The 27,386-nt window shown below is 40.1% G+C and overlaps 4 protein-coding genes across 5 annotated transcripts in view; all 4 read right to left on the bottom strand.

Moving 5' to 3' along the window:
- Positions 1-4,345: 4,345 nt before the first annotated feature.
- On the bottom strand, positions 4,346-10,289 carry LOC131889935 (uncharacterized). Its single transcript, XM_059239165.1, has 6 exons — positions 10,157-10,289; positions 8,517-8,775; positions 7,374-7,456; positions 4,916-5,236; positions 4,683-4,863; positions 4,346-4,617 (listed from the first exon to the last, which is right to left on the bottom strand). The coding sequence occupies exons 2-6, from the start codon at positions 8,771-8,773 to the stop codon at positions 4,449-4,451; spliced, it is 1,011 nt and encodes a 336-aa protein (XP_059095148.1). The 5' UTR covers positions 8,774-8,775; positions 10,157-10,289; the 3' UTR covers positions 4,346-4,448.
- A 5,312-nt stretch (positions 10,290-15,601) lies between these two features.
- On the bottom strand, positions 15,602-18,572 carry LOC131889927 (bromodomain testis-specific protein-like). Of its 2 annotated transcripts, none has more exons than XM_059239155.1 (2): positions 18,416-18,572; positions 15,602-18,002 (listed from the first exon to the last, which is right to left on the bottom strand). In XM_059239155.1, the coding sequence occupies exon 2, from the start codon at positions 17,861-17,863 to the stop codon at positions 15,881-15,883; it is 1,983 nt and encodes a 660-aa protein (XP_059095138.1). In that variant the 5' UTR covers positions 17,864-18,002; positions 18,416-18,572; the 3' UTR covers positions 15,602-15,880. The 2 variants fall into 2 exon arrangements, with proteins under 2 accessions (XP_059095138.1, XP_059095139.1); XM_059239156.1 differs by lacking the exon at positions 18,416-18,572 and adding an exon at positions 18,141-18,395.
- An 816-nt stretch (positions 18,573-19,388) lies between these two features.
- LOC131889928 (uncharacterized) lies at positions 19,389-21,726 on the bottom strand. Its single transcript, XM_059239157.1, has 2 exons — positions 21,120-21,726; positions 19,389-21,053 (listed from the first exon to the last, which is right to left on the bottom strand). The coding sequence occupies exons 1-2, from the start codon at positions 21,418-21,420 to the stop codon at positions 19,453-19,455; spliced, it is 1,902 nt and encodes a 633-aa protein (XP_059095140.1). The 5' UTR covers positions 21,421-21,726; the 3' UTR covers positions 19,389-19,452.
- A 957-nt stretch (positions 21,727-22,683) lies between these two features.
- Positions 22,684-27,386, bottom strand: part of LOC131889926 (protein Aster-A-like) — a 29,777-nt gene continuing 25,074 nt past the window's right edge. The window contains exons 13-15 of the mRNA XM_059239154.1: positions 26,820-27,008; positions 24,268-24,683; positions 22,684-23,287 (exon numbers count right to left, since the gene is read on the bottom strand). Coding sequence (XP_059095137.1) covers positions 23,063-23,287; positions 24,268-24,683; positions 26,820-27,008 — 830 coding nt within the window. The 3' untranslated portion in view covers positions 22,684-23,062. The remainder of the gene's footprint in view (positions 23,288-24,267; positions 24,684-26,819; positions 27,009-27,386) is intronic.

Raw genomic sequence — 27,386 nt, 5'->3', positions numbered from 1 at the left:
ACACCGTTCATTTACAATAGGTTGAGTGAAAAATTGAGGATGTCATTCCGAAAGCTCAACAACGCACTATTTCTGAAAAAAATGTGAAATCCCTCTATGACGTCCCATAACTAGGTAAATGAATAGAAAAAAGGAGGTCTTTTTCGGAAACATCATTAAGTTAAGGAAATCAACGAAAAGTATAAAATTCATGCAGTTTCAAGCCAGGAGAATATTTTTTATTGTTTCTCTAAAAACGTCTCAAAATGCAATTCCTTTTGAGAGGGGCCCAATATTTCTTATCAAATGACATAATCATTATTGGCACTATGATAGCTGGTATCATAGGGTACGTGATTTTGGTGACAATGAGGAATGTTGAATATGGGAAAATCGTCAAGTCCTTAAGTGGAACATTAGTCACGACCAATGTCAACGGGATCAAAACCATTGCAAAGGATACACCAAAAAACAAGAATAGCTTCACATTTTCTTGGGCCTTTGTTTGATTGTGTTTGCTCCAAGGCGAATAGTCATGCTTGCTCTTGTTCCAAACGGCTAAAGAAGATGCTCCAATGATGAAGAGTGCCAAGAAGATCATGTAACTGGATTGTCTCGGATTGATCAAGAACATGGGATCCGGATCTGTAGCCTCTGGAAACGCATGGACACACACCATATAATGAATATCTTCATAACCACCCGTGAAAAGGACCAAGAGACTGTGATAGAAGGCAATGGTGACGTTTGCCACTTTAAAAAAACATTCAAAGAAGTCGTCATTCAGCACTCCCATGTTCTTCCATATGGTCATGTAGAGCCATTTAAGGATAGAGACCTCAATGATGGCGAAGCTGGTGATGAGAGACGCGGATTTCATACACAAATTGTTCAATAAACATACTTGAGTAGGTAGAGGACCATAAATGACACGAAAGTAATCGATATTGACAATGATGAGGTTGCTTAAGATGATCACGGTCTCATAATAGAAGCAAGTCAACTTGCTGAGCAACGTGGTATATTGGTTGTTTCGCAAGGTTTTGATCATTGTGATGAGAAGACAGTTCCCTGGAATTTGCAACACCAACCAGGCCAAAGAATAGAGGGCAAAATTTAAAGGATGTTTGAAAATGGGATCTTGAGATTGGGAGGTGTTCAGAAATTGGAGCAAGTTATTCAAACCGGAGCCTACCATGGTAGAAATGCAACTAAATGTTGGGGGAAATTTTCATTCCAAATCGAGCGGAATGATGATAGGTAATGGGGAAAGTTGGGGTTTTCCATTCACTGCGAGAGAAATGAAAATTATTGAAGGATAAGCATACCTTATGAAGAAAATATTTTGTTTACTTCATTGGATTGGCAGCATTAACATGAACAAACCCTCGAAAATTAAAGTCGGTTTCAATGTATCCATTATTGAGTTCGATTTGGCATATTATCGCCACTTCCTCCTTGAAATAAAATGATGACTCACTATGCCGACGAAGTTTCCGAAAAATCAAAATTCACTATTTTGTTATTTTCATGGTCAAAAATGGCTTTTACTTAGTAGGTCGAATGTAAGAATGTCAGGGTTCCAAAATAAAGATTTACTATTTTGATCATCTATTGGTTGACTTTGTGTTATTTGTACGTTTTTTTCTATTATTCATATGACTGTGGAAAAGACAAGGCCTCTCGCAAACGTTTCTTGTCATATTTTGTAACGAATTATAGCAAATTTCAAGAAAACGAAAGAGAAACTGATAACATTGGTACCTTGTTCGCAGGGTGACCGTGATCAGACGCCCCATATTATTGGAGCAATCAAATCTTGTGTATTCTTCTCAACATTTATTGAGAGCTTTGTGCCAGACATCCAAGATCTTGTTCTTGAGAGCTTCCAAGTTGCCTAGGGATGACCAGAACTAGAACTCGGGGTGATGTTGGTTTCGGGGGAAATTGTGGCGATGAAACTGTTCTATTTCTGGGCATGGTCAGCCCTGGTATAAGAAATTCATGGCCCACCTTAGACAACTTGAAGGCCTTTAACAACAATATCTTGAATACCTGACACACAGTTCTCAATGAATGTTGGTATGACCAAGAACGTCTGGGTTAGTATTCTTATTAAGATCCAAAAGAATTGATCGAAGAAGAGCCTGATATGATGCGATAGTTTTAAAGATATGTGAAAAAGGAATCGTCAGAAATAGACGAAAATTGTTGTACATAATCATGAATATTAGAACTACCTTCAATTCAAGTTTTATTGTTCTTGTTGAAGTCGCTCATAAGTCGTCCTTTCAGCATTAAAATCTCACAAAGATACCAACATGGATTTAACTTACTTATTTGGCTACCCGTTTTTGCTCAGTTTTAAGAGTTCATTACATTCGGCAAAGACGTTCGATTGACGCTTGTTTTTTTCATCACATTAATACAGCACACATAGTCTAAAATTTGATACCTTCACTGTATTGACTAGTGCGGGGGCGAGTCCGGACTCGAGTCCGGGTGCACTCGAGTCTTTTATTCCATTTTAGAGATATTGGCCTGACTTAAACCTTTTAGAAAGGACTCAAGTCCGGACTCGTGAAGAAAAAAAATGCCAGTTTTTCCTAGAATTTTGCAAGACGAGTCTTTTTGTAAGACCTGAGTCTAGTAATAGACTCGAGTCTTCTACCGGACTCGACGAGTCCAGCATAAAATCAAAAAATCAGAGGACTCGTACGTCGGACTCACCTCAGCACTAATACTGACATTACTCATTTTGCTCTTGACTACTACGTCAGAAGTTCATGTCATTTTTCACCAAGCTTAAACCTGATTGATGAGTCCAATCATTCTAGCCCTTGAATAAAGGGCTGATCTGGAATTTTGTCCAAGGTTTTGATCCAAATTTCAGATCAATCCTATATTCAAGGGCTAGCCAGATCCGCCAACATTAATCGTTGATGGATCAGACATTACCGGTGCATGAATCAAAAGTAAATAAGCTACATAACTCTTTCATCTTGAACTACTGGGGATTCGATTCCTAATGGCGTTAAAAAAGTCCGAATTAAAGATATTCTAGAATATGTTACATTGGCCCAGAGTTTAATAAAAGCTTTTCGAAACTACACTTGTCGCATGAATAAGCCTTGTTGCTTAAAATATTACAGTTCTTTGGTGGGTGTTTCCAGTCATCAAATCGATTTAGAGTTCTTTGGATGGAAGCTGAATTTAATCTTGTCTGAGGCCAACAGGTTGGGTGACGTAACAAAGAACTCGATTCATAAAAATGAATTCAGTTTACAGGTTGATAAAAAAAACCTGGATTCTGACGCGAAATTCTTCATGGTACATTCAACTTGAAAAAATATCTACTTGTCAGAGGAAAGAAGCGGAGAGGGCTCATGTTGAATACAATTCAACTAATTGAACATATAGAGCAGGTTATTGAGTGACTAGAGAGCCATGAATCAGTCGATGTAGTTTATCTCGACTTTGCCAAGGCCCTTGACAAGTTAGATCATGGCCTTTTTTGCATAGGATTCGTGACATTGGATTCCGAGGCAAGGTTAAGGTTGAAGGGTTGCTTCGTGACACAATTAAACGGTGGGTCACTGATTTTGTTCCTTTTCTCTGGCCTTACTTCCCACTGTTAAACCCTTCTCAGTCGGTCCTAGACTGTAAAGACATGGTTTGGAAGGAGTAAATTACGAGGCTGATTATGATTCCAGAATCCTTCCGAGAGGCTTCATGGACGTTTATTTAAAGCAGATATAATATAAGAGCCATCCGGAGATTCAGATTTTCAGTGGGAACAATTGGTGACCGTTTGTGTGGACCTTTTCCACGAGCCGTCATTTATGCTTATGGCGTTTAACCCGGATATTCATGAAAATCTTTAACGAGAAATCAAGGTACCTCTTGGGAAAGAATTGCCAAGGCTGGATCACATGAAATACTTAACGTACGTTCATGCGACAATTGTGGAAAATCAGCTCATTCTTGAATTTTTTTTAAACGGCGGAAAAACTCTCCTCACCCGAAAATCTTCAATCCTGACTGATTTATAGATCTCAATAGCTTCATTACTAAACTTGAAGAATTTGAGTCATTTGGTTGGAGAGAGGGATCTACCTGGGTCATTCATATCCCCTTACCAACAATGAAACATTCATCTTCATGGTCATGGTTTTGTGTAAATTTTGGAAGTGCTTGAGTAGCCACCATTGACCTCCAGACCTTTTGAACCACAATTGGAACCATGTATGTACATCCCAGACATTTTTTGCGCAACCATGTCTCCACGGAATGCTTAACTTCATGAGTGAACCAATCATTGTTAATTCTAAGGCTTTGAATGCAAGGTATGGCCATTCGACAAAAGTGAGGTCATATATACATGTATTTATTTCTATTGTGCTAAAATTGATCAATTGGGTATGTGGAGAAGATCAAAGATTGACACCTTGGTGTCTGTTTTGAGCAATTTACGAGGCACATTCCAAGACAATGTTTCCGTTTTCCTTCCAATCCAAGTCCTTGTTCAAATATCTCCAACCTGAATCCGACGATGTAGGGCATTGAGACTGAGTTCGAGTATAAGCCACTCCTTTCGTTTGTCCAATATATGTTCCAATACCAATGATCCATCCGTAACTGAAATTAGATTTGCATGAAAGCATCACTCTGAAGAAAGCCAATGACAAGCCTTTTGTTTTTACTTTGAATGCCAAATGTAGCTGCAATTTGGTCCATAGAGTTCTGCTTCCTTGCAACCACGTGCAACGTAGTGAGGGTGACCATTGACCGTTCCGTACATGAGTCGATAGTGACCAGTTAGCATTCTCAAATAGTCGTCAAAGTAGTAGGCCGACCCGTCGAAGAAAACAAATAAGCAACATTCTGAAACACATTCATTATACAGACATCCAAACTCAATTCGTTCGTCGTTTACCTTGCGGTCTGACAAAAGATTCAAAGGGATCGTCAGAAGTGACACTCTCAACAGGTTCAAGGTTTGGTCGCCCCGGAAGAATGACGTCATCATCCAAAGGCCGAAGATTTGGGAGTCCAGAGTTTTGCCCTCCAGGACCGTCAGATTCGGCGTAGATATGGGAACCGATGGCTTGCCGCCCAACGGCGCCAATGAGCTCGTTCACACTTTCCACAATCACGCGTTCTTCCTCGGCTGTTGCGTCATCCGCAAACGAAAAAGGCCGATTTTGTGTCGTTTCGGCCACCCTGGCAGTTAGATCCTCATTGGATTCACTTTGAGCTGAAAAGAAGGAAAAATGAAGTGACGAAATGAATTATTAGCAGGGCATTAGTAATGAAATTACAAACAACGAAATTACAGTAATACGTTCCTTTTTTCGAAAAAGGAGCTGTGATTCAATTACATTTTAAAATGATGTAAATGGAACGACCCAAAAACTAAAGGAGTTGCTCGTTACTAGTTCCTTTTTTTTAACTTCCAAAGTGGCCTTTAATATTTCGTTTATCTCATGACAGTTGAGGAAACGTGAGGCTCAACAGAGCCTCGATCCATCTAGCATATTATAAGCAATGAAAGTCAGGGTTGAAAATTGTGCTGGCTTTTAACTACTATACTCTCTGAGGGTGTTTTTGTTTTTAAATCTTGTTGCATTTGCTACTTTATTGTACACATATTCTCAATCAAATTCCGTTGGACTGAAGACCCAGTTCAGAGGAGCAAGGAAATTCTTCCTTTGGCTTGAGCATAATACATCAAATTTCCCAAGACTCCACATTTCCATGGCTTAAGCCATCAAACAAGGAAATTTTACTGACTTGACAATTGCTAATACTGTTTTTCCATTATGCCGTTTGCGACATTGTTTCAACCCTCAACAATTATTACCCCATCTAGGGTCCCAATCTCGATTCCTCAAAGCATTATAATAAAGTACATTTTGAACAACTATGCCAAAATTAAATACCAATGCTCATTTTTGAAAACCGATGACACAAAGTCTTCAAATTTTACGCATTAGGACTGCTTGAAGCCAAAGACAAAATTTCTTTTGTGAAATATAGTTTTGATTTTGCAAAACCATAAGATATTGGTGACCTCAAATTTTAGTAAAAGTAATTGTAACGATAACGTTACAATTACTATTTTTGACCAAAGTATTTGTAAGTGTAATTCGTTCCATTTATTGAGGAACAACTAATGCCCTGATTATTAGTGAGCAATATTTCTTGGTTTATGAAAGAGCTTTTTACAATACCGCCTGAAAATATCAAACTAGTAAATTGTGTTATAACATGGTGAGTAACAAATTGAAAAAAAAATCATTAGGAGTGAAAATAACTTATCCTGTACTACATTTTATTAGGATGAAATGATGGACAAGGTGAGTGATAAAAAAGAAAGCGATTGCTGAAGGAGGGATTTTGGAAGTTGACTCGAAATATTGTCGTGCATAGTATATAAGAACTTCGTTAAATCACAACTTCCGGATCAATTTCAACTATTTCACGCCTACAGGGAATGGGTTCGAAACTAGAAAAGAGACAAGTGTCTAACTTTTAATGCGACGCAACAGGACAACACTCAGGTGAACAAAATGCCCCATCTGTACACAAACGCTCATTGAGCTCATATTGTATCGAGTCATAACTAACGAACGTAAAATGGAAATGAAAAAAATATTTGTCGTTAAATGCTGTACAAATAAATGTGTTACTACTTAAGAAATGTCACTAATTACCTAGCATAAAAGTTTCACTTTTCAACCGCCGTAAACAATTCACAGGTGGCCATGAAACCAGTTTCTACCGTTTGGCTCTGGTGGAACTCCACGTTGATTTTCTACAACATTCACATTGAAATCTTGGACAAAAACAAGCCTTCATGACATACTTAGGTCCAAGGAATTTAGATTTGGACTACTTATCCGGGTAAAATCCTTAAGCGAGAACCCTTCAGACTGAACTCGTCATTGAATAAAGACAAGAAAGCTCTTGGTCTGTGACTAGGGTCTCCACCTTAATAGAAAACATAGACCTCGGCTTTATGATTATTGCTAAAAGTAGGAAACATATCTTGGGTGCAGGACCCCTTGAGGTCCTTAATAGTCCAAATTGGATTGAATTGTTGTCGAACTTTGTTGTTGAGGTCACTGACATTTTTTGTACCTCCCTTTGTTTCACCGGTTTCAAATCGAGCATCATTATCCAAGTATTTCCATCTTAGTGTTTCGTCTGGATATCTAAGAAAACTAACTTTCAAAATGCGTATGCGTCTAAATAGGACACCTGGCACTCTGCATCTACAGGTTTCTTGTTCAACAAGATGGGGAATTGAGCCAATCACCTTCGATCTACAAAAACCTTGGATGAGAGCAATTATTTTGCAATCTTTCAAGGGGGAAAGAGCTGGTGATTACCGTTTTCTAGTGGCTGGAATTGATAAGCCATTGGAGGGATGTTGATCCGGGATGAGAGAACCGAGGGGACGCCAAATTGCCCTCTGAAACAGAAGGAAAGTGATTTGAGATTTTAATGGGCAATAAATTATCCTATGGTCATTTCAGATCCCAGCAAACGAGGGCTTTATAATTGTGGACTAATACAATCACCTCAAGACCATTCTTGATTTATTGTCACGTTCCTGTACTCGTTGAAATCATTCGACGAGATTTTTCCAGGAATGACAAGCCAGCAGTTTTGATGAGTAGGTGTTGGAAATGAGATTTTTCCCCTCAACAAGCGATGTGTAAATAGCAAATGGTCAATAAAAATTGGTTACGCTCTGATTATCATGATTTCAAATCACCTCTGATTCTGGATGCCATTGTCACGGAGCAATTTATAATAAAAGTGCAATATTTGGCATCAAAGAAGATCAAAGATTAAGAAATATCTTGCTCTATGCAAGCTAATTGAGATATCAGGCATTACTTTGGCGTATTTTGGTGCAATCAGTTTGAATGGGAGGAGGACAATTAATCGTGAAAATATGATTTTAAAAACATTATTTTTATAATGTTTTCTTATCATAACAAAAAATAATTTCATGAGGATATTGATGTGTGCCACAACATTTTTTTTCAAAACCTTTTCGTTTATAATTCCCGGTCAAAAAGGGCTATTCAAATCCACCGAATCTTCTTTACTGTGGATGAGATGGATATTGCATGAAAAAAAAACACTATGAGTCCGTCAAAAAATGCTGAAAACACTTCAGTAAATATATAATTATCTTACAGCTACACATTATCAAGCTAGTTTTGAAGACTCAACCCATCTTTTATGTTGCATTATGTCTTGGATATTTCATACAGGTTATCTGCAAAGTTTGTTATTCTCCAGGAAGCTGAATTTAAAGTTGTATCAAAGGTATTTCGGGGATTCCTTTGTATGTGTACGAAAATGTAAGGGTCATGCCCCGGGTTTCCCCATAGGCCTCTTGGCTTTTTTCATGGGTACCCAATCATACGTTCAATCATCGTTAAAAATGATATTTAGAAACTAATTCTGGCATAAACAGACTTAAACCTTAAGAAATAACTCAGTCGTGGAAACGTTACCTGGGATAAAAATGGGGCAAAGGCCAAAACTGCTTGGGATCACGATTGCCTTGGATTTCTGATTGAGGATCGAGTTCAACAGTCTCATCGTTCTCTTCAATCGGTTTGACTCGGCCATTTGCTTCCAAGATCTTTGGAGTCCGAGCATTTCGTATGGATTCAGGCACAAACTCTTCAACGTCTCCATCTGGAGCCTTGATGTGAGACATATCATGGGCAAAAGCTGTTCCCAATAGGAAGAGTAGTTTCAAGTTCATATCTGCAATCAAACACAACACATGAGAGAATCTTCATTTGCAAACGTATGAGTTTGTGCAAAGACAACCTAATATTAATGTAACAGGTATTCCCAGAGGTTCTTGGTTGATGGACGGCTCACATTTCAAAAGTGCTTCGAGAAAATGGCCAAAACAAGACAGAGAAAGGAGAAGTTACCATGTAATGGATTTTGGATTGGAGTTGGTCAGATCTTGAGATGGCCATGACTCAACTTTCTGGCCGTATCCATAGCGTGCAAATGTATAAATGTGTGCGATTTCCACGAACAGAAATTATTTCCTTATCATCTTTGAAACAATGAGGGGTCTAATTCTGGGAAAAGTTCGAATTGATTTGAAAGTTTCAAGTGATCGATTCGGCATAGAGAAATTTTTTTTAACCCTGTTCGTATGTTCCGTCAATGGGGTACCCCCACATGGTTTCGTGAGCGCATATTTTGAGATGCGATTTTTACCCAGTTGCATCTACTACGAGTATCAGATAGTTTCGTGAAAGCACATTTCGAAATGTGGTTGGGTAAAATTTAGTACTGTCGCATTTCAAAATTTGCGTTCACAAAACCACGTGGGGGTACCCGGTTACTATCAGATATAGGACGCTAATGCTCTGTAGCAGTCATGACAAAGAGCAGATTTGAATCCGTTTCATTGCTCGGAGGAATGAAAGATGACATCATTGAATGCACTCATTGATTCAAGTGCTGTACGTTACAAGCTCAACTGAGTCCTTAAAATCAATTATCAAAAGTTCACACAAAGGATCTTGTTGCATAATTAATTATAATTCATAACTAATTCAAAATCTTAAACAGGAAATCAGATAATTGTTTTGATATCTATTGTGACCTTCATTAACGGGATTCAAATTGGATCTTAAAAACTGTTATAAAAGCTATAGCACTTTGAACCGAGGACTCAATGAATGTTGAATTTTAAGTAAGCATAAGCCGTTCTACACACAACCACGCTTATTTCAAAACACAATAAGATAGTACTTATTGTCATTTTGAATTAAAAAAAAAACTTCAGTACACAAATCAAACAATTGTTTTTTGTCAGAAAGCTTGGAATTTAAAGAAAAATACTCAGCATATTTTTCAAAAATTTGTTCATCATCATTTGACGATCGTATGAACCAAAATTGAATTTATGGGTTATACAATGATAATCAACGTCAGAATATGGAAAAAAATCGTCCCAGTGAGACACTAATCATTGCTTAGGGAAGAAGTGAGAATGCTCATTCTAAAAGTGTTCATATCGGTTCAATTCCGCATACGTCACCAACTACTAATCATTCCATTAAGTCTAAAAAATGCCTTCCTGAATTCTATTGATAATATCAAGATCTACACTCTTTACCTTTTAATCTGTTGATTGCAGATTTTAATCTGATCACTTTGGTTCCGTACGGCTTCGTTGAGAGAGCGCTTCAACACTACCGTCCACTCTGCAAGATGCTTTTGAACTGATAGCAGTAATGCGAAATCCCTCTTGCATGGAAACTTTCATCCCAATCAAGTAGCCAAGCAACCGCTCGAGGGTGAGAGAAAGAAAGAGAGTAATTCGCTCGGGTGACTTGATACGTACATCATCCTGGACCGTCTTTATCGTTCGTACCATCATCATCAAGGATAATTGCCCACCTCTTATCCCAACCAATGTCAAACCAGAACACACACAACTAAGGGTATCGCACACGAACAAGTGCGATAAAGTAAAGTACTATCCGAAGATTTAGAACTTGACGATGAGCGATGAGACTCACGTGGAAAGTTAGAGTCCACCATCTGAGTGAGACTGACTGCAAGAGTAGATTAGGGATGCTCACATTACTGATATTAGTTACCATCACAAGCAGGCAAATGACATTCAGTCGTAAGCTGATTGCTTAAGAATGTTAATATCTTAAACGCATCGAAGTAAAGTAAATGGAAAAAACCCTTGCAAAGATGCAATTTATCGAATACTGTAGGACAAGTGATGGTTTACGACACCACCAGGCACATAATCAGTGCTGCTCAGGGTCGTCATCGTAATTTGTTTGTTACATGGACCATGGAACATTCTGGTTGTTTTTCCCTGTTTGAAGTTCATAACGGAGCAAGACACGTGACTTTGACCGGAGATGAAGGGTTTCCACAAACTCTTAGAGACGATATAAAGAGTTGTCCCAATTCATTTACCTCTCCTTGGTAAACTAGAACATGTTCTGAATTCGATCTCGATCAGAAAAAAAAAATATTTTGCAAAAGAAAAATGTTTGGGGAACAAAACCTGGCGAGGGGAAAATTGTTAAAAAAGTTATTTGAAATGTACTGGATGTAAAAATTGAGTTGGAAATGCTTTGCTGATGACATTTACCATAACGAGAATGACAGAAAAAGAAATGATGACGACGTTGAAATCGTGGAAGATAAAAACAACACGTACCCTCAGGATTGCGAGGTGTATCATCTGATTGTTTCCTAACTCATGAAGTGAAGAAGATGTACTCGGTGAGAAGATTTAGAGTATCAAATTATCTTTTCTCATCAAGAAATGTTATGTCCTTATTGGAACCCTTTTGGTCATGTCATTTCCTTAACGTACGCAAAAATCATACATGCACCTTGATATGATAAATAGACGATAAGTAAAGTAGTTAATGAAACTGTGATATTGCAATCGAGTTGACTGGATTTAGTTGATAAATAATTGATAAGGGCTATTAATAACAAATAAATCAATTTTTAATCTACAGGCCAATTTCTCTAAATTCGGCAGAAAAGACTCGAGTGCGGATTCGACCAAGCATTTTCCTGGATCACAAGAACAAACTAACCCTTAAGTGTGCTATTTAGCACATGAGATTAAAATCCGAGACCTTGGGCAAGCGAATTAACTGGATTTACATCGGAATTGATTTTGTCCTTTACTGTTTTTTAAATAGTCACTATGATCGAGAGATTTAAAATCATGCCTAAGAACATCACAAAGCTATCATGTTCAAGAAAAATAATTTATTAACTCAAATAATTTTGATACGCTTTCAACTCATTGAAATTGACCCACCATGATTTTTGGGAAGAGTTACAGGATAGCATGATCATAAAGTTCCTGGCCCTTAAGAAGACTTTGATTATGAAGTAACCTCTGAATCATTCGATTTTATTTGATTAGATTTGCAATTGCCCTTCTGCTCTGCACTTCATCTAAATTTGATGCAAAATCAAAATCGTAAACTTCATCCGCTACACGATATGGTCCACGTTCTGCACTACAGAGGGCGCTTTGTCAAGCAACCTCTCCCAAACATAGGGGCAATTGTGCAGATTTCTCTCGTTTGAAGTTGTTTTGGGATTTTTGTTAATTAGTAACCCAAGTAACAAAAGGATCGGGAAATAGATTGCCTTCGTGGCATGTCACGAATAATTGATTTACTAATTTACAGTGCCTCTTCCCAATTTCATTTGGGCTGTCTGATCTTGGAAATATCGTCTCCTATAGGGACCAACAAGTTATGATGCTTGAACACAACCATGATTTTTCATGAATTTATTAACATATTGAAATGAGAAAACCTGATGCATTACCATGGCTTTCATTCTTAAAACTATTAGAAATTGGCGAACGGAACAGACTTGGGACTTAGTATATTTGGATTTATTCTGGAATAACTTGCACGTGGTTATTGCATCATAAAAAGCCTGGCGGGAACAAAACGCAACATAACATCAGGTAGGCACGAAACCTGTTAATAGGAGAAAAAGAATGAACGGTACACATTAATTCCAACAAAAACTACCTAGAATATCATTGAAACTAAGCAAGGTAGAGGGACTGCCAGGTCAGTCTTCTTTCTACTGATGTTGAAATTTGTCTTTCACCTATCACTCAGTGCCTGTTGGGTCCTTTTAAGTAGGAGCTGACTGATGGGTGATGACTAGGGTTATCAAAATTATGCAGAAAAAGGACCTCAACATGCAAATAAAGATGCAAAAGATCAAGCCAAGGATGCAAATAAACTTCAAAGATGCTTTTTATTGTTATCGCATACTAAGGTACTTTAAGCAATTTGTTAAGTTGGACACATATTTTTTCTAATACATGTATGCTCTGATTCCAGTGTATCAGTATCTGAGCAGTAATCTAAGACTTAACTTCCATAACAATCAGAGGTGTTGTCAATACAACAGTTTTGACTTGTCCCTCCCCCCCTAAGTAATCAAAAGCCAGTAGGGACACTTTAAGTTTGGATGACTGGTGTCAGGGTGTCTGGGATGGGTACTGAGATCACAGCATAGAAGGAAAATTCAAGTCTATCCGGGAGATCACCAGCTTTTATACCCTAGAAAACCTACTTGATATTATTAGAAACCGACTTTAACCACTGCCATTCTTTGAAAGTGCTCAGTGGGTTGCTGTTTACGAGGTTCTTTTTAATAAAATGTGCTCATCCAACATTTTCCAGTGTGTGTTGTATAATCCTCTGTGTCCTAGGAAAGAGATGGCAGACGGGACCCTGAATTGTTAAGTGCAGACATACGTCAGGGGTGCCAATTTCTCATCAAAATAACGAAAACGCAAATTTTCGGGCCAAACAAAATCAGTTAAAAGAAGCCCAAAACGCATAAAAATGCGAAAACGTACCGAAGATGCAAATGATGCAAATCAAGGTTCATGCTGCAATAGGATCCAATTAAGGGCCCAGGATTAAAATAAATGTTATTTGCGAAGTTTGAGAACACTAGTGATGACTCATCACCAGACCTAGAAAAAAATTGAAAATAACAAAAATTCAAAATTGAAATTTTTTTTGAACTTAAATAAAATTGAGCTAAATTTCCATTTTTCTTTTCACTTTTTTAGCCATTTTTCATTTTTCTTGACTCTTTTTCAATCTTTTTTCTCTCATTACTTCTAGAATATTAGGACATTGTCATTTGTGTCCATACCTGCGTCCTTCTCAACTTGTTCCTTTTTTGGGACCTTTTTATTATTTTCTTCTGTGCAACATGATCATATGAAAGATTGATTAAATCGGTAGCCAGAACCTTGCAGCATTTTTTGTTTTTTCTAGTTTTAATAACCGCTCCAAAGAATGTAATCCCAGGTATAATCAAAATGAAAGATTTGGACAGCCGTTGATGGGAGTTTACAAAGCAATGGGATGGAGTCGTAAGATGGGAGCAATAAAAGGTTATTATTAAAGTATGAATTTGGCTACCTTGTGCCATTTAAACTCTATGCAATATTTGGTCTATCAACGAATTGAATGCATCAAATTCAACTATATTTTTCAGTTTGGGAAAATCTGCAAAAAAGAGCTGCAGTTGAGCTGCATCTGCAGTCATGGGTTTGATCGAACTCACACTTATTTTGTGACCAAAAACACCCTCAGCACCAAAGCAGTAGCCTCTAGAAGATAGCCCGTTGTTTACCGTGACATCTGTATCAATTGAAAACGTGTCCTAATGTGGAAAATTACAAAAAAATCTTGTGAACTCAATGGATAGCCATGTAAATACAGTTAGGGGCCTTGATTTTGAAGCAGATAAACTGCAACAAAGAGACTAAAATGGACTAAAAGCAACCCTTTCACCATTGTAAAAGCTCTTTTTTGCATTATTCCATCTTTTTTTTGCATATCTACACCTTTTTTGCACATTTCCACAACTTATTTCTTGCGTTTTTGACTTTTTCCCATTTTTCTCAACTTAAGGAGGCAACTTTTTTTTGAGGTCTACTCATCACCATTTTTTGAGAGTTCACTAGGCTAATTTTCAATAGAGTAAGAAATAATCAAGGCTCGGGATTTTTTTTTTTTTTATCAACCCCCAAAAAAATAAATTTCTTGGAACTATTAGTTTTAATGAAAAATTCCATGTGTGTGAGGGGGGACGGGGCAAATGGAACATTGAAGAAACTTGGAAGACTCCGCTGTTTTCAAACAAATTCAGATCGCCAAAAGAATATTTATGAGTTATTTAAAAGAAGCTTTATTGAGTTTTTCCCAAGCCATGATTGTAGCGGCCAATGTTAGGGACCGTCGAGGCTAAATGAGTCTTTTGAGAGCAATTTACCAGCTCTCGAGAGTCCAGCCTAGTTAAAGCAATGAAGTTTTCCACTTTGCTTTTTCGGGCTTTTTCGTTGTTTACATCACTTGCCCCTAATATTCGTAGAGAGTACGAAGATGTTAGCATTCAGAAGTCAGATTTGGTAAAAAAACGTAATGAAGCACCAGATTAACCCTAGAAAATTCAAGGATTAGCCCGGTCTGCCAACTCAAATTCGTTGGGAGACCAAATTGTGCATAAAGCTTAAATGGTAGGAATTAGAAAAAATCTTCATTTTTATAGTATTAGAGATCGCGTTCCTTGTAGCGGTTAGAAAAGCCCGTGAAAACAAAATACAAAAAAATATGTATGAAAATCCTCTGTGAAGGAAGCCAGAGAAAGGAGAAACCCAGAGGTTTAGTAGAATTCGAACTCGAAACTTTCCGACGAGAGAGTTTCAAAATGACGTAGTGCTAGTGTTTGGAATTAGTATCATGTATTTCACATAACATGTAATCAACATTGTTGGGGGCAAGTGAATACAGAAGAGAGGAGAAAACGAGGCTCAGAAGGTTTTAGAGGACACGAGTAACAAAGAAGATGGAGAGCTCATTGCTGCAGTCATGTGGTTTGGTTGGTATTCAGTTCGAAAATGTCTGCTGTACATTATGTTACAACTAACACGCAATGTAGGGAGTGTTAATGCTCCTCGTTTCGAAGACTTCGAAGACTTTACCATGAATAAATATTTGACGGTATGCTTCTAACGTGTTGTTTCTTGGATTTCTATTTCTGAATGAATTCAATTCGGATACATTAGCATATTATTTTTTCATGGTTAGGGAACCAAAAGCGGAAGAGACAAAAATGATTTTTTCCGAGTGAAAATATGAATCAAAAAAGTGGGTTTGTACTCCATCATCAATTGGTTAAACGTGCTTTTTTTCTGAAGTTTCCATCATCTCTTGGAGGAAATTGTACGGGGTTGAACATAACAAGGCTTGCTGTCTGATCGACCTTTCTCTCACACTCGGCGAGCTGTTCTTTCTCATTCGCTATCTGAACTGGAGGAATTCGAACTGGACGAGTCATCGTCGCTGTCCGAATCTGAACTGGAATCCGACAGGTGTCCTCCACTCCCCTTCTTCGGACTTGACTTCTTCGGGGTCTTGGGCGGTTTCTTGACAGGGGAAGGTGCTGCTACACTTTGCCGTATCTGGGATTGCTGGGCACCTAAGATGAATGCTTGAATTTGGGAAACGGTCAGGGCAGAGCAATTGCTGAGATCAATTTCGGTGAAGCCATTGGCATCGGTGGTGAGAGTTTCCTTATTGGCTAACATGATGTCGACGATTTTTTGCTGCTGGTCTTCGCGGAGTTGGGCTACTTGCTCTCGGAGAGCCAGAGACTCTTCTACGGTCAGGTTATGGCGTTCAAGCTGGACAGGTTGGGAGTGAGGTGGGCCTAGGGCACCATTCGGTTTCCGCCTCTTGGCACCAGACTGATTGGCAGCACCTCCAGTGGGACGGGCACGTTTACCTTTGCCTGCACCGGCTCCAGTGCCCGCAGCACGCCTTGGAGCTCCACCTCCACGGTTGGAATTTCCAGTCTTTGTGGGACGCCGAGGCTTCCCGGTGATTACGGGGAGGTCTCGGATCAAGAGGCCCACGTTTTCACGAATGGCCACGATTTGATTTTGAGCACCCATCAAGTGTTGGATCATGGCTTCATCCTCGTTCATAGTGACGTTCAGAGGATCATACTTGGCCGGATTGTCCACGGGTTCGAAGTCTACACGCGAAAAAAGCACCTCAAATCGGTGATGGAGTCCACTGGCCTTGAAACAGAGGGGACTTTCCTCGGGGTTGTATCTGTAGGTCTCGGTGACGATTCTTCGGACGTCGTTGGCAAATTGCAGAGGATGTCGGTAGAAGTGATTCTGGAGACGACTCTGAACAGTGTAGAGATCAATTGTAGCACGTGAGTTCCCGGGGTAAGCGTCGATATGTAGAAAGGGTTCGGATTGCGTCTTTTCGGCCATGACCTGCCTTAGAATGGAGTCGCATTGTTTCATCTGATCACTAAGATTCTCAACATACTTCTTTTTCAGCTGCTGAGGTTGATTGAGTTCCCCGGGCAAGCCTGTGGACATTTTACGAGCTACTCTCTTGCGGGCTTCTTTATTGGGCGAGGTAGTAGTGAGCTTGGGGGCCTTGACAGGGTCCTTGGGTGTGGATCTCTTCTTGGTGGTTTGAGCTTTGGCCCTATCTTCTTCGGCATACAAACCCGCACGCTCATCCTGCTCCAATTTGAACCACTTGTCTTTGGTCACTTTCTCCATGATCTTGGCGGCCTCGTGAACAAAGTGCCCGGGTAGGTTGAAGGTCTTGGCGTTGATCCAAATCTGGTTGATGTCGGACAAACACTCAGCCTTGGACTGGTAATCACCGCGATCGATCTTCTTCCGAACAGTCCCCAGATCCATTGGACGCTTGATGACATTAAAGTAAATGGGATAAATACCCAAAGCCTTGGCGTTAACGGGTTCTCGGAAGGCTACAGACTTGGGATGCTTGAATAAGGCCGATACCACATGGGTTCGAACGCGTTTCAATTTGGCCTTCAGATTCACTTCCGGCTCAATTGGACCATTCGTCAGAGGTGCTTGGGTTTGACGGAGTTCTTCGCTCGGGTTGCCCTCCAATGGAGTCATGACATCCACATCTTCCGAACTTATGTCCGCGGGCTTGCTTTCGTTATGCAGCGAGTCATCCGCGGTGCTCGAGCCATCATTTAAGGGCCCGTTACTTTGCGCTAAACCGGGCCCAGTTTCCGTTTTAACGGATGGCTCGGACTTAATCGGTCCAATAGTGGAACCGTTGGTCTGGTGTGACGTCTCAGACATCCTAGAGCTATTCTCTTTAGTACCAAGCCCATTCTGATCGGGCTTTTGAACTTCCGGAGCGGCTGGCGAATGATTATCATTACTGACAGAAGACATTTCACGATCAATCTCAGCAGGCAATCCCATGATAGGCTGTTCCCAAATCAACACCCCACACACAAGCAAGTCCTTCAGGGATCAAAACTGAGTCCCACCCACAGGCCGTGAGGCTGGGGATTTCACAAATCCAATTCGAAACAATGTTGAGGCACGATGCGCGACGATTCTGCAAGATAACAAATAAACAAGCTCAGTCCACAAGGCAGTAAACTTCAAGGCAGGAAAACAGCCTCAAGGAGACGTTTCACATAGGCAAACGTGAGCATGAAACGAGTCTTGGGATCCTCAATGACCCAATTCACACTTCAAATGGGTTCCAAGGTGTTCCATCTGACGCAAAAGTCGCGTCGTTTCACGCGGCGTGTTCCCGATCGTTTCAACGCGGTCACATCAACCACAACAATCAGACGCTCCTTCCGAAAACAGGAGGAGGGCTAGCCACAGCTAGCCAGCCAAAAATGGCTCCCTCGCCCGGCCAGCTAAGCCCACCACCAAACAGCCCCCTCCTTCTTCGGGCGGAGTGTAGCAAGCAGCTGACGCAACGTCTCTGTGCCTCGCTCTTCGAGATTCGTGCCTTACCCCCGCGTCTCCAAACTCCAACTTTTCAGAGAGAGAGAACACTTCCTGTCTTCCTGTCCGACGGCGGCACTTCACTGAAGCTCGCGGCGGAGGAGAACGGCCTTTTTATACTCGCGCGAGGACTCGGCGATCGGTGTTAGTTGGCGGCGGCGCGGGATTGGTCAAAATGCGGTCGGCATTGGCGCGCTCCGGCCAGGGAGTTTTTAGAGGCAGGTGGACTGGCGGCCTCTGGAGGGTTATTTGAAAAAATGTATATTTTTCATTCGATCAAAGGGTGTTGGCTATGAAAATAGACAGGAAGTTTGACTTAGGTGATAGTTTGACGGACTATGAGAGCTTGAAAAGTTTTTGGACGGATGGAAGGAATTAATTTAAGAAATTTACGATAAACTTAAAAGAGCAATGTGGTACAGCTTCGACCATCCTAGTCACCATGAAATTGGAAAATTTTGGTCATAGGGATGCGAAAAGCAACTTTAGGTAGCCAAATATCAATATTGAAAGTCAGGATTACAACGATCAAACTCTAGTGTGGACGGATTTGCAGTAGATATGTTTGTGTTGACACTTAAAAACTGTTGAGTAGAAACACTCTGCTTTACGCCAAAAATCGAAACATACTTCAAAGCTTTTGAAATTTTCAACAAAAGTTTGGTCTTACGTAAACAAAGCTCAAATACCTCATATTGATTGGCGAATCCAGTTGCAGTTTCTCGCGGGATACGGGGATAAACATTTCAACTGATACTGAATAGTACCCTTTCGTAACTCTCGCGGACAGAAATTATGGGAAGCCTCTTTCTGTGGCAACTCGGCTGAAGGAGAACCCAGCCCGACCGAGAACATTCAAGAAGGAAAAAAGTTTTGTGATGGAGAACAACCAACTCAATGAATGGACGATAGAGGTCGCGGACGAACACCGACAGCGCACTCTGGAGGCCAGATATTCGAAGAGTCATGTCACACACGCCTCTAAGATGAAATTGCGTCATTTTATTTAGCTCAAAGGCCGATAAAAGGACACTTGTAAGGATGAATCATTTTTGCTCGACTTTCGACATCTCGCTCAAAGATGGTAGATTGGTCAGTTCCATACTGAGAAGCATTTGCCCGAATGATTTACCCAGAGGGTCAGGTCGGAGTGAGGCAATCCCGCCACCATCCAAGACGTTTTCGATTAAAAAATTGACGCCATGGATTCCTGGGAGATCAAAGCGCGTAACATTGGCCTCAATATGGGTCTGTTGGTCAATGTCAAACAGATGCCTAAAATACTCGGCCACGGATTGCTCTGTCACTTGTTGCTTGATGTAGGGCAAATATGAAGGATGTCTGGCAATCAAACCTATATTGCAGGAATTTCCTTTGTCTCCACTCCTGGCATAGGCTAAATCTTCCAAGATGTAGATTTCTTTTCCCGTGGGTAGAACATAAGTTTCTTCACTGGAAGTCGGCTTCCCGCGCTTTTCGAATTGCGCGCCTTCTGAAGAAAACCGGATCTCTTCTACTTTTCCATTCATTTGGATTTTGGCGGCAATTTTCTCCTTGGGATATAAGAAGGAGAAGAGCTTGTGACAAGGGGTAGCCTTTGGTCGTCCACCCACCATTCCACAAAGGCCAGGAGCCATGCCGGTTCCAGACGAGGCGATTTCTCGCCCTAAAATCTCCAAGGCAGTCTTATTTTGGTGCTGTACACTCATCCAAATGACTGCATCTCTACCGCGAAATTCTTGGGATAAGGCATTGGCCCCAAAACTGTCTTCCGCGCCCAAAATGGAAATGTGGTGACGATCAAAATCCGGCAAACCGACTAACTTCAGGAGAGTTCGGCTTCGAGAGAGAATGGCTTCTGCCGTTTTTCTGGCCTTTGCCGTGGCATTGCCACCTTGAACGATGGCCACGCAATTGGCTTTGTAGCCGTCCATGTAGGTTGCACTGATTTTGAAAGAGTTCGTAGGTGGTTTACCTTGGGCACCGGTTACCAACACGGTATCAGCACCCAGATCCTTGATCTGCACCTGAGAAAAGTCACATATCACGTCGGGCAGAATATAGTTTTTAGGATCGCCAATTTCGTAGAGGAGTTGTTCTCCAACTGTGTACTGATTCACCAATCCTCCAGTTAATTCTGGTTTGGTCAAAATGAATTCGCCAGACGGTTGAACTTCGACGATTGGAAATCCCATATATTCAAACCCATCGACCAAGTGCCAATCTGTGAAAGTGCCTCCGGTCGCCTGAGCTCCACATTCAATGAGATGTCCAGCTAAGCTACCCGCAGCCAGTCGATCATAATCATCTAACTTCCATTCGAACTCATGCATGATAGGTGCCAAGGCTAAGGCACTATCCGCTGTCCTTCCGGTCACGACAATATCCGCCCCCATGTTCAAGGCCTTGACAATCGGTTCAGCCCCAAAGTAAGCGGTCATGGAGTTTACTGTTTGAGGAAGAGATTGACCAGTTGCCATCTCCTGGATGGTTTGTAGCTTTAGAAGGTTCTCCTTGAGATGGATCAGGTTGTCCCCTTGGACTTCTGCAATATTCAATTCCACCCCACTCATCTGACAAGCTGCTTTCAAGGCCTTAACACATGCATCCGTGTTGATACCCCCCGCATTTGTGATGACCTTGATCTCTGAAAAGAAGCGATTAGTCGAATCCAATTAATTGATCTTGAAATATTCCATCTGGACAGTCAAACCTTGTTCTTTTATAGTTTTTAAATGGCGACCCACTCCACTCAGTACAAAATCCATGGCGTATCCCCAACTAGGGTCTTTCTTATGAGCAGCAGTTAATAACGACATGGTAAGTTCCGATAAATAGTCGTACACTAAGTAGTTCACTCGCCCATTTTCGAGTAATTGGGGGGTGGCAGTGGGCGTGTCACCCCAAAATCCCGAGGCGCACCCAATCCGGACGGACTGTTTGGCCATGCCTCGCTTAAATAAGATATTCGACGAATATCCCCATGTCAGGCGGGTGGTTTTTAGGGCTAACATGTTTCTTCAATCTTTTGTAACAAAGAAATAAAAATGTAATATGTTTGGGGATTGCTCAAAATATGAGACGGATCAAAAACAAAACACATCCGTCAACAAATTAGTGTCTTCGCTGAAACCGAAACGGAATTGCAGCTATCTTTCATGGAAAACCTCTCAAACGTTGATGCCTGTTCGTTTATTGACCAGTGGGTTTTTTGACAAGCTTAATTTGATTGCACTTGTGTCAGTTGCTTTTGAAACTTGATCAATTACATTTGCATCAATTTCAAATGCTATATTATATGTATATCAGCAACTGATGAAAGCATGTTTCCATGCCACATAGTTTTCGGAGAATGAGACGAAGGATTCTCCAGGAGGAATACAAAGGCGCTGGATGGGCTAAGGCCAATCATTGTTAGGGAATGTAACATAATATCAATGAATCGTAATTATTATTACTATGTTTTTTAAAGAAGAATTTGGTAGTATACGTAAAAGCTTTCCCGTGTCAGATTCTCCACAATTTATCCAAATGAAATTTTGAAGTTGTAATATCATGATTTTAGGTGGTAAAATGCTGTCGATTGAAATTATATTGAGATCAAATTTAACTGCAATTATTGCTTACAGTGACACATAGGTCTGAGGTTTTTGAAGGGTGAACATTGTTCTGATAAAACAGACTCGACTATCAAGATCGTGCGGGCCATTTAAATTTATACAAGGGCATCCAGCCCAACTTCCATTTGGGACAAACCTTGGAGTTCTAGATTCTCCCTTACTTTACCTAAGTCAACACTTCCCAAGCTTACATTGATGATAATAAGAAAGTGGTAATTAACACTCAATTTAGTCATTTTAACCTGCCATCACGTAATATATTCCAGGCTTTGTCTAAATCTGATTGATGATATTCGTAGATAATTCCCAACAAAATAGTGGATGGGGGGGAGAAAGAGACAGCTTTTATGATATCTTTAGATCTAGTTTGTAGTTCTCCGAAGGTGTAAAAAACGGGATGGCTTATTGGAGAGGCTTTGCCACATCTCACAAGAGGGGATGCCGTCAGAGTGCCCTTCGTCTTCAAATGACTATTCTATGAGGCCTCGTCAGTCATTAGCACTTCATATTTTTCTAAGTATCTCTTTATCGTATTGGAAACATCTGCGAAATATTGCTTTCAACCGAATCACAAACCCTAACAATAAGAATATTGCAAAACTGCACAATGTTGTGGACTAATGTTTCTGAAGTGCCTTTAAATAAGATCAAGTGATGTGCCATGGTATACGCATCTCTTTTATTTCGGTCTTTTACTTAGTCAAGGTCAGGTTGTGTGGTAATAAAAAGTAGTGGATAACCAATGGAAGAGGTAAATCCCAGCCAGAGGCAGGGGGGATCGTTGGGTAAGTGCACAGAAGCTTATCGTATGTAAATAGCAGTTATGAGTAAGATGGCTGTTGCTTCAATAGATCACACGTTACTGCACATAAATGCCGAATGATTGCGTTTCTCTCGTTTAACTGACTCTGCGCTGACAACAAGACCATTCGTTCCAAATTTCCAAATGTTGGATCGAGTTCCTTCTACAGGAATTGATAGACGTGTACGTAAATATAATCAATAATATTGGTAACCATCTCAATGGTATCTAGTATCACAATTCGCTCTTGACATGAGGGTGTGGTTGGTGCACTTCTGACGGCTTCTTCACTTGAGGACGTTCGTCGACTCGTTCTGGTGGGGGCGGTTCCCTCTCAATTGGCGGTGCAATCGTCGTGGATCTAAATCGCTCATTCGGTTGGAGAAGTAACATTTGCCGAACCTTCTGAAGGGTGAGAGGCTGGATGCTCTTCTGAATGTTTGACAAAGAATCCTCAGTCTGCAAGTTCATATAGATAAATGCGCATTAGCTTTCACCTGTCGCTTAGTTTTTCAGGCTAACGTATTCCAAAGCTGTATATTTCTTGCAATAAATCATCTCATAAATTTGGTTTATGAAAAAAAAATTGACTCTCTTTCATTCCTTCTTCACTTTAACTCTAGAGTGTGATATCAAAGGGAAAAAAGACTAGTTAACTACTTTTTCCTATTGATCATTTATTCTTTTATTCTTGTTTTAAGATTTATATGCGATATTGATATATACACTTTTATACAACATTTTTACAAACTAACATGACCAAGAGTCGCAATAAAGTACTACCAAAGAAAAGATAGCATTGTTTTAGTTTTCTGCACTAATGCTTTTGTTGCTCCAACATCATCGTATCGTAGTATCAAAAATCCACCAATTTATATGTATATCCTAATGAAACATTATTCCAAACGAATGCATTTATTATTTGCGTGTCACAATGAAATGTTATAAAGACTTCGGTCATGTGAACAATTTGGATTCTATTGAAACTGTTTTTTTTTTTAAACCATTTAGATTATAAGAACCAACCCAAGATGCAGAATCTGGAAATAGTCATTATTTGTGAGGGAAATGTTTTGTATTGTTTTTCTCCAAATTTGTGGTTTTCTCTTCTAAGAATCAAACAAGAATCTGAGATGTTCAATTTTATCTGGAGATTCATCAAGAAGACTACTTCAAAAATGTCAAGATATAAAAAACAATATTTTTAGGACAAAAATACATATTTCTTCAATTTATATTATAATACAATATAGTTGAGGATCAATTTTACTGACTACACTCATTAGAGTCATTAGTCATTGTTACGGTTTCATAATCTACCAGAAAAATGGTGATGTCGGTCACAGGAACAGTCCGGAGGTTGCTAAAACCGGATTTTACAATCCGGATTGCGTAATGTCATAATATTACGCATTCCACAAGACCAATTTATTACTTACTTTTCTGAGAAGTTCGGTGGCGGCTCCCAGCATTTCGCCCCATTTTTCGAGTTCCAGTTGGTGGACCATTTCTTGCTGTTGTAGGATTCCCAGCCACTGTTCCGTGGTTTGGGAGTCGGGATCTTTGTCCAAGAAGAGCGATGGATCCAGGTGTTTGTAGAAAGAGGACGGCCCGTTACCACGATGCGAGTTGGACTCTGAATGACTCGGATCGACCACTAGAGTGGTTTCCAGGAACCAGACCTTGTAGTAGAGAAGGCAATTGGCGCTTAGCAACAATATCAGGAGTATCACAGCCGCTTTGGAGACGTTTTGGAGCTCGGGAGCCGTCGATTTAGGGCTCCTGAGGGCTTCATTGGGTTGGAGAGTCCGAATCGAGGTGTATGGCAAGGGCATTCCTTGGCTCAAGATAGGTTCTGAAATGTAAAGAGGAGGAAGAAGGAGTCAAAAACATGAATGAAATCACATTCTTGAGACTGGGTTTCCGAGAAGGTGTCATTTTCTGACGAATATTAATGAGACCCCTTGCACCATGGAATGTCTTTTCGAGCAAAAAACGAAGATTAAGAATATTTGGGAGAATCAAATTTGAGGCAGAACCTCGCAAGGCTACGATACTTGGAACTACCTCACGGTGAGGCTAGTTCCACATTAATCAAGGTACACTCATGTTCTTGGAAATCTAACCTTTTTTTATACGTTATGTAAAATCAACCGTCTGGAGTGATGGTAGTCAAATTTCACTTATTCTTTCGTCAGCACTGTTGACCCTACTACCAATCTTTTTATGATAAAATTCACTGCCAAGAGGATTGTTTTACTATACTGTAACTAGATTAATCCTCCTTGGTATTGCGAAACCCTTACCAGACATGCATCACTTAAACAAATGGAATGAGACCCGAAAACTATCACTTTTTTCGAGTCCTTATCTCTCACTTCAAATCATAGCCCCACAGAACAAGGAGGTTTTGAAATCAGATAAGCTAGAACAACACAAGGTTAGGATAAACGGAAATTTGCCAAAATAAAATGATGATATCGTATACGGGGGCACCTTTTGAAATCGAAAGACCAAAGTGAACTAGTTTGTTTTTGGTGACATTTTCATGTTTATTGTATATTGCAAAAAAGCACTCTTGGACACCTTGTGGTGTATACGCGTAATTAGAGAATGGGTTGTGTGTGTCTTACAAACAAATATACAATACTTTTTGGGAGCCCTTTTTCAACATTTATGCCTTTTTGTTAAACTACTTTCCAGTCATCAAATTTGCCTCGTGATTTGGACCGCTTCAATTGAATTTTGAGCAATAACGATTTGGCAGATTACTTTCAAATTTGATAATACTGTGTCCAAACAGCCAAACTAAAATAGGACAAAAGGAAAGTATAAACTGTACTTTTTCTTACCTACATATGAGTATGTCCCCAAAAACAAATTGACTCCTTCATATTCATATTGATTATGATTTCATTTTGGCAAATTTCGGTTTTAACCTCATCGTGGACACTTTCTCTAAAACAGTTTTAGTCTTTGAAGAGGAAAACACTTATTTTCGGTAATATTTGATGCCAATGTAAACCAAGACCGCTCGCTGTTTGGTCACGTCAAATAAAATGATATGCGCCAGGATAAGATAGAAGTCTCAACGTACTCTTAGTCTCTATCTCTAGGAGACAATTTGCAAATTGGTCTTATCATTCAAATTCAACAAGGTTAATGGAACGATCATCATATACATTAGTTCTTTGTACTTGAATTAAGACCCACCCTACCCGACGATTTAGGCAAGTCATGGCCGGAAGTTCTGGCCTTTATTGTTTTATTTTCTCCCGTCACACTGAACCTTTCTTGTCTGGAGCGTATATGATCAAGCTTGTCAAGCTCATCATCTGAACTCTGCGAGATCACTTCCGTCTTTCTCAGACTGGTTTTCCGGTTCCGTCTCTGTGGTTCCACACTCCCTGAAGGCTCCTTGTCATCTCTGCTGGATTTTTCATTAGAGGCAGGATCGTGTTTGAATATATTCTTTAAGACCATGAGAGAGGGTTTTCGTTCTTTCGGCTTTGGTGCAGATTTCCCATGGTTCGATACGTGATTCAAATGCATCATTGATTTAGCCATCTCACGACTTTCATCCAAGGAAGAGGTGGGACTGTCTTTTTCCTTGATGCAACCATCTTCTAGTTTCAGATTTAAATTGAGGACACTTTTGGCTCGTTTGGAGCTCATGGCCTTTGTCACGGGCAATATAATCAGATTTTATACGAAATAACGTCAACTGAGCTTAAAAAAGCATGACAAGCTCAAGATAATGCACATGACTGAGAGGCCTGTGTGACACCAGGTAATATTATTTGCATAAAATAACTGATAAGCCATTATCCAATGATGCCGAAACTGAGCACTTCACAACTGCCAAGAGACGTTCTAAAACACCGGAGACAGGTCATCAGTGTACATTGGATTTACAATCGCGATGATCAATGAATGGATTTAAGTCTGGACTTGATGATAAAACCCAACGAAAATGAAACATTATGCCTACCTCCAGCTTCCGGGAGACCAGGGATGGCATGGGTGGGTTTGAGATTAACTGGACTGGCACCTAATGGACCACCCAAGGAACTTGGAACCTCGCACTCCGCGGCCAGTTGAGCTGCTCCAATCTTAAGATCCCTTGAGAGTTCATTATAGAACTCCTCAAGGCCAAGCCAAGTGTTCTTCTCAATGATTGCTGCAACACAAAGAGTAAATAAGTCAGCGAGGACCGGTTTCTTGCAAGGTCTGTTAAACAGAAGCAGTAAGTGGAAATTGGCAATGCTCTTTATAAATGGAATGCCAGTTAAAATATTTGGAAGCGATCTGCTATGATCTGCTATGATCTGTGTGCTAGTGTACTACTCAATTTTGTGGAGTGCATGCATCTATACTTCCTGTCTCTCTAATGGAACTCGTGTAATTTTGAAGTGCTGGGCTGCACCGGTGAAAAAAAAGGTGGGTTGAGATTGCAGTGCAACTAAGTATGGCTATAAAACGAATCCATTTTAATGGAGTGAGTATGGGGTCGGGTTTGAAGAGCTTTGATTAAAAATGCACCTTTTTCGAATTCAAA

The sequence above is a fragment of the Tigriopus californicus genome, chromosome 11 (genome assembly GCF_007210705.1).
Source record: "Tigriopus californicus strain San Diego chromosome 11, Tcal_SD_v2.1, whole genome shotgun sequence".
NCBI classification, from domain to species: domain Eukaryota; kingdom Metazoa; phylum Arthropoda; class Copepoda; order Harpacticoida; family Harpacticidae; genus Tigriopus; species Tigriopus californicus.
This window is presented reverse-complemented; position numbering and strand designations above follow the sequence as displayed.

Bases quoted from the DNA above. Each gene is read 5' to 3' on its own strand.
- LOC131889935 (XM_059239165.1), bottom strand. From the start codon at position 8,773: ATGAACTTGAAACTACTCTTCCTATTGGGAACAGCTTTTGCCCATGAT. The intron at 5,237-7,373 runs GTAATCACCAGC...CCTTCTTTTCAG, and splicing joins ATTCCAGCCACTAGAAAACG to CTCAAAGTGAATCCAATGAG. The intron at 4,618-4,682 runs GTAAAAACAAAA...ATCTAATTTCAG, and splicing joins AGCTACATTTGGCATTCAAA to TTACGGATGGATCATTGGTA.
- LOC131889928 (XM_059239157.1), bottom strand. From the start codon at position 21,420: ATGTTAGCCCTAAAAACCACCCGCCTGACATGGGGATATTCGTCGAAT. The intron at 21,054-21,119 runs GTTTGACTGTCC...GCTTCTTTTCAG, and splicing joins AAAAACTATAAAAGAACAAG to AGATCAAGGTCATCACAAAT.
- LOC131889927 (XM_059239155.1), bottom strand. From the start codon at position 17,863: ATGGGATTGCCTGCTGAGATTGATCGTGAAATGTCTTCTGTCAGTAAT.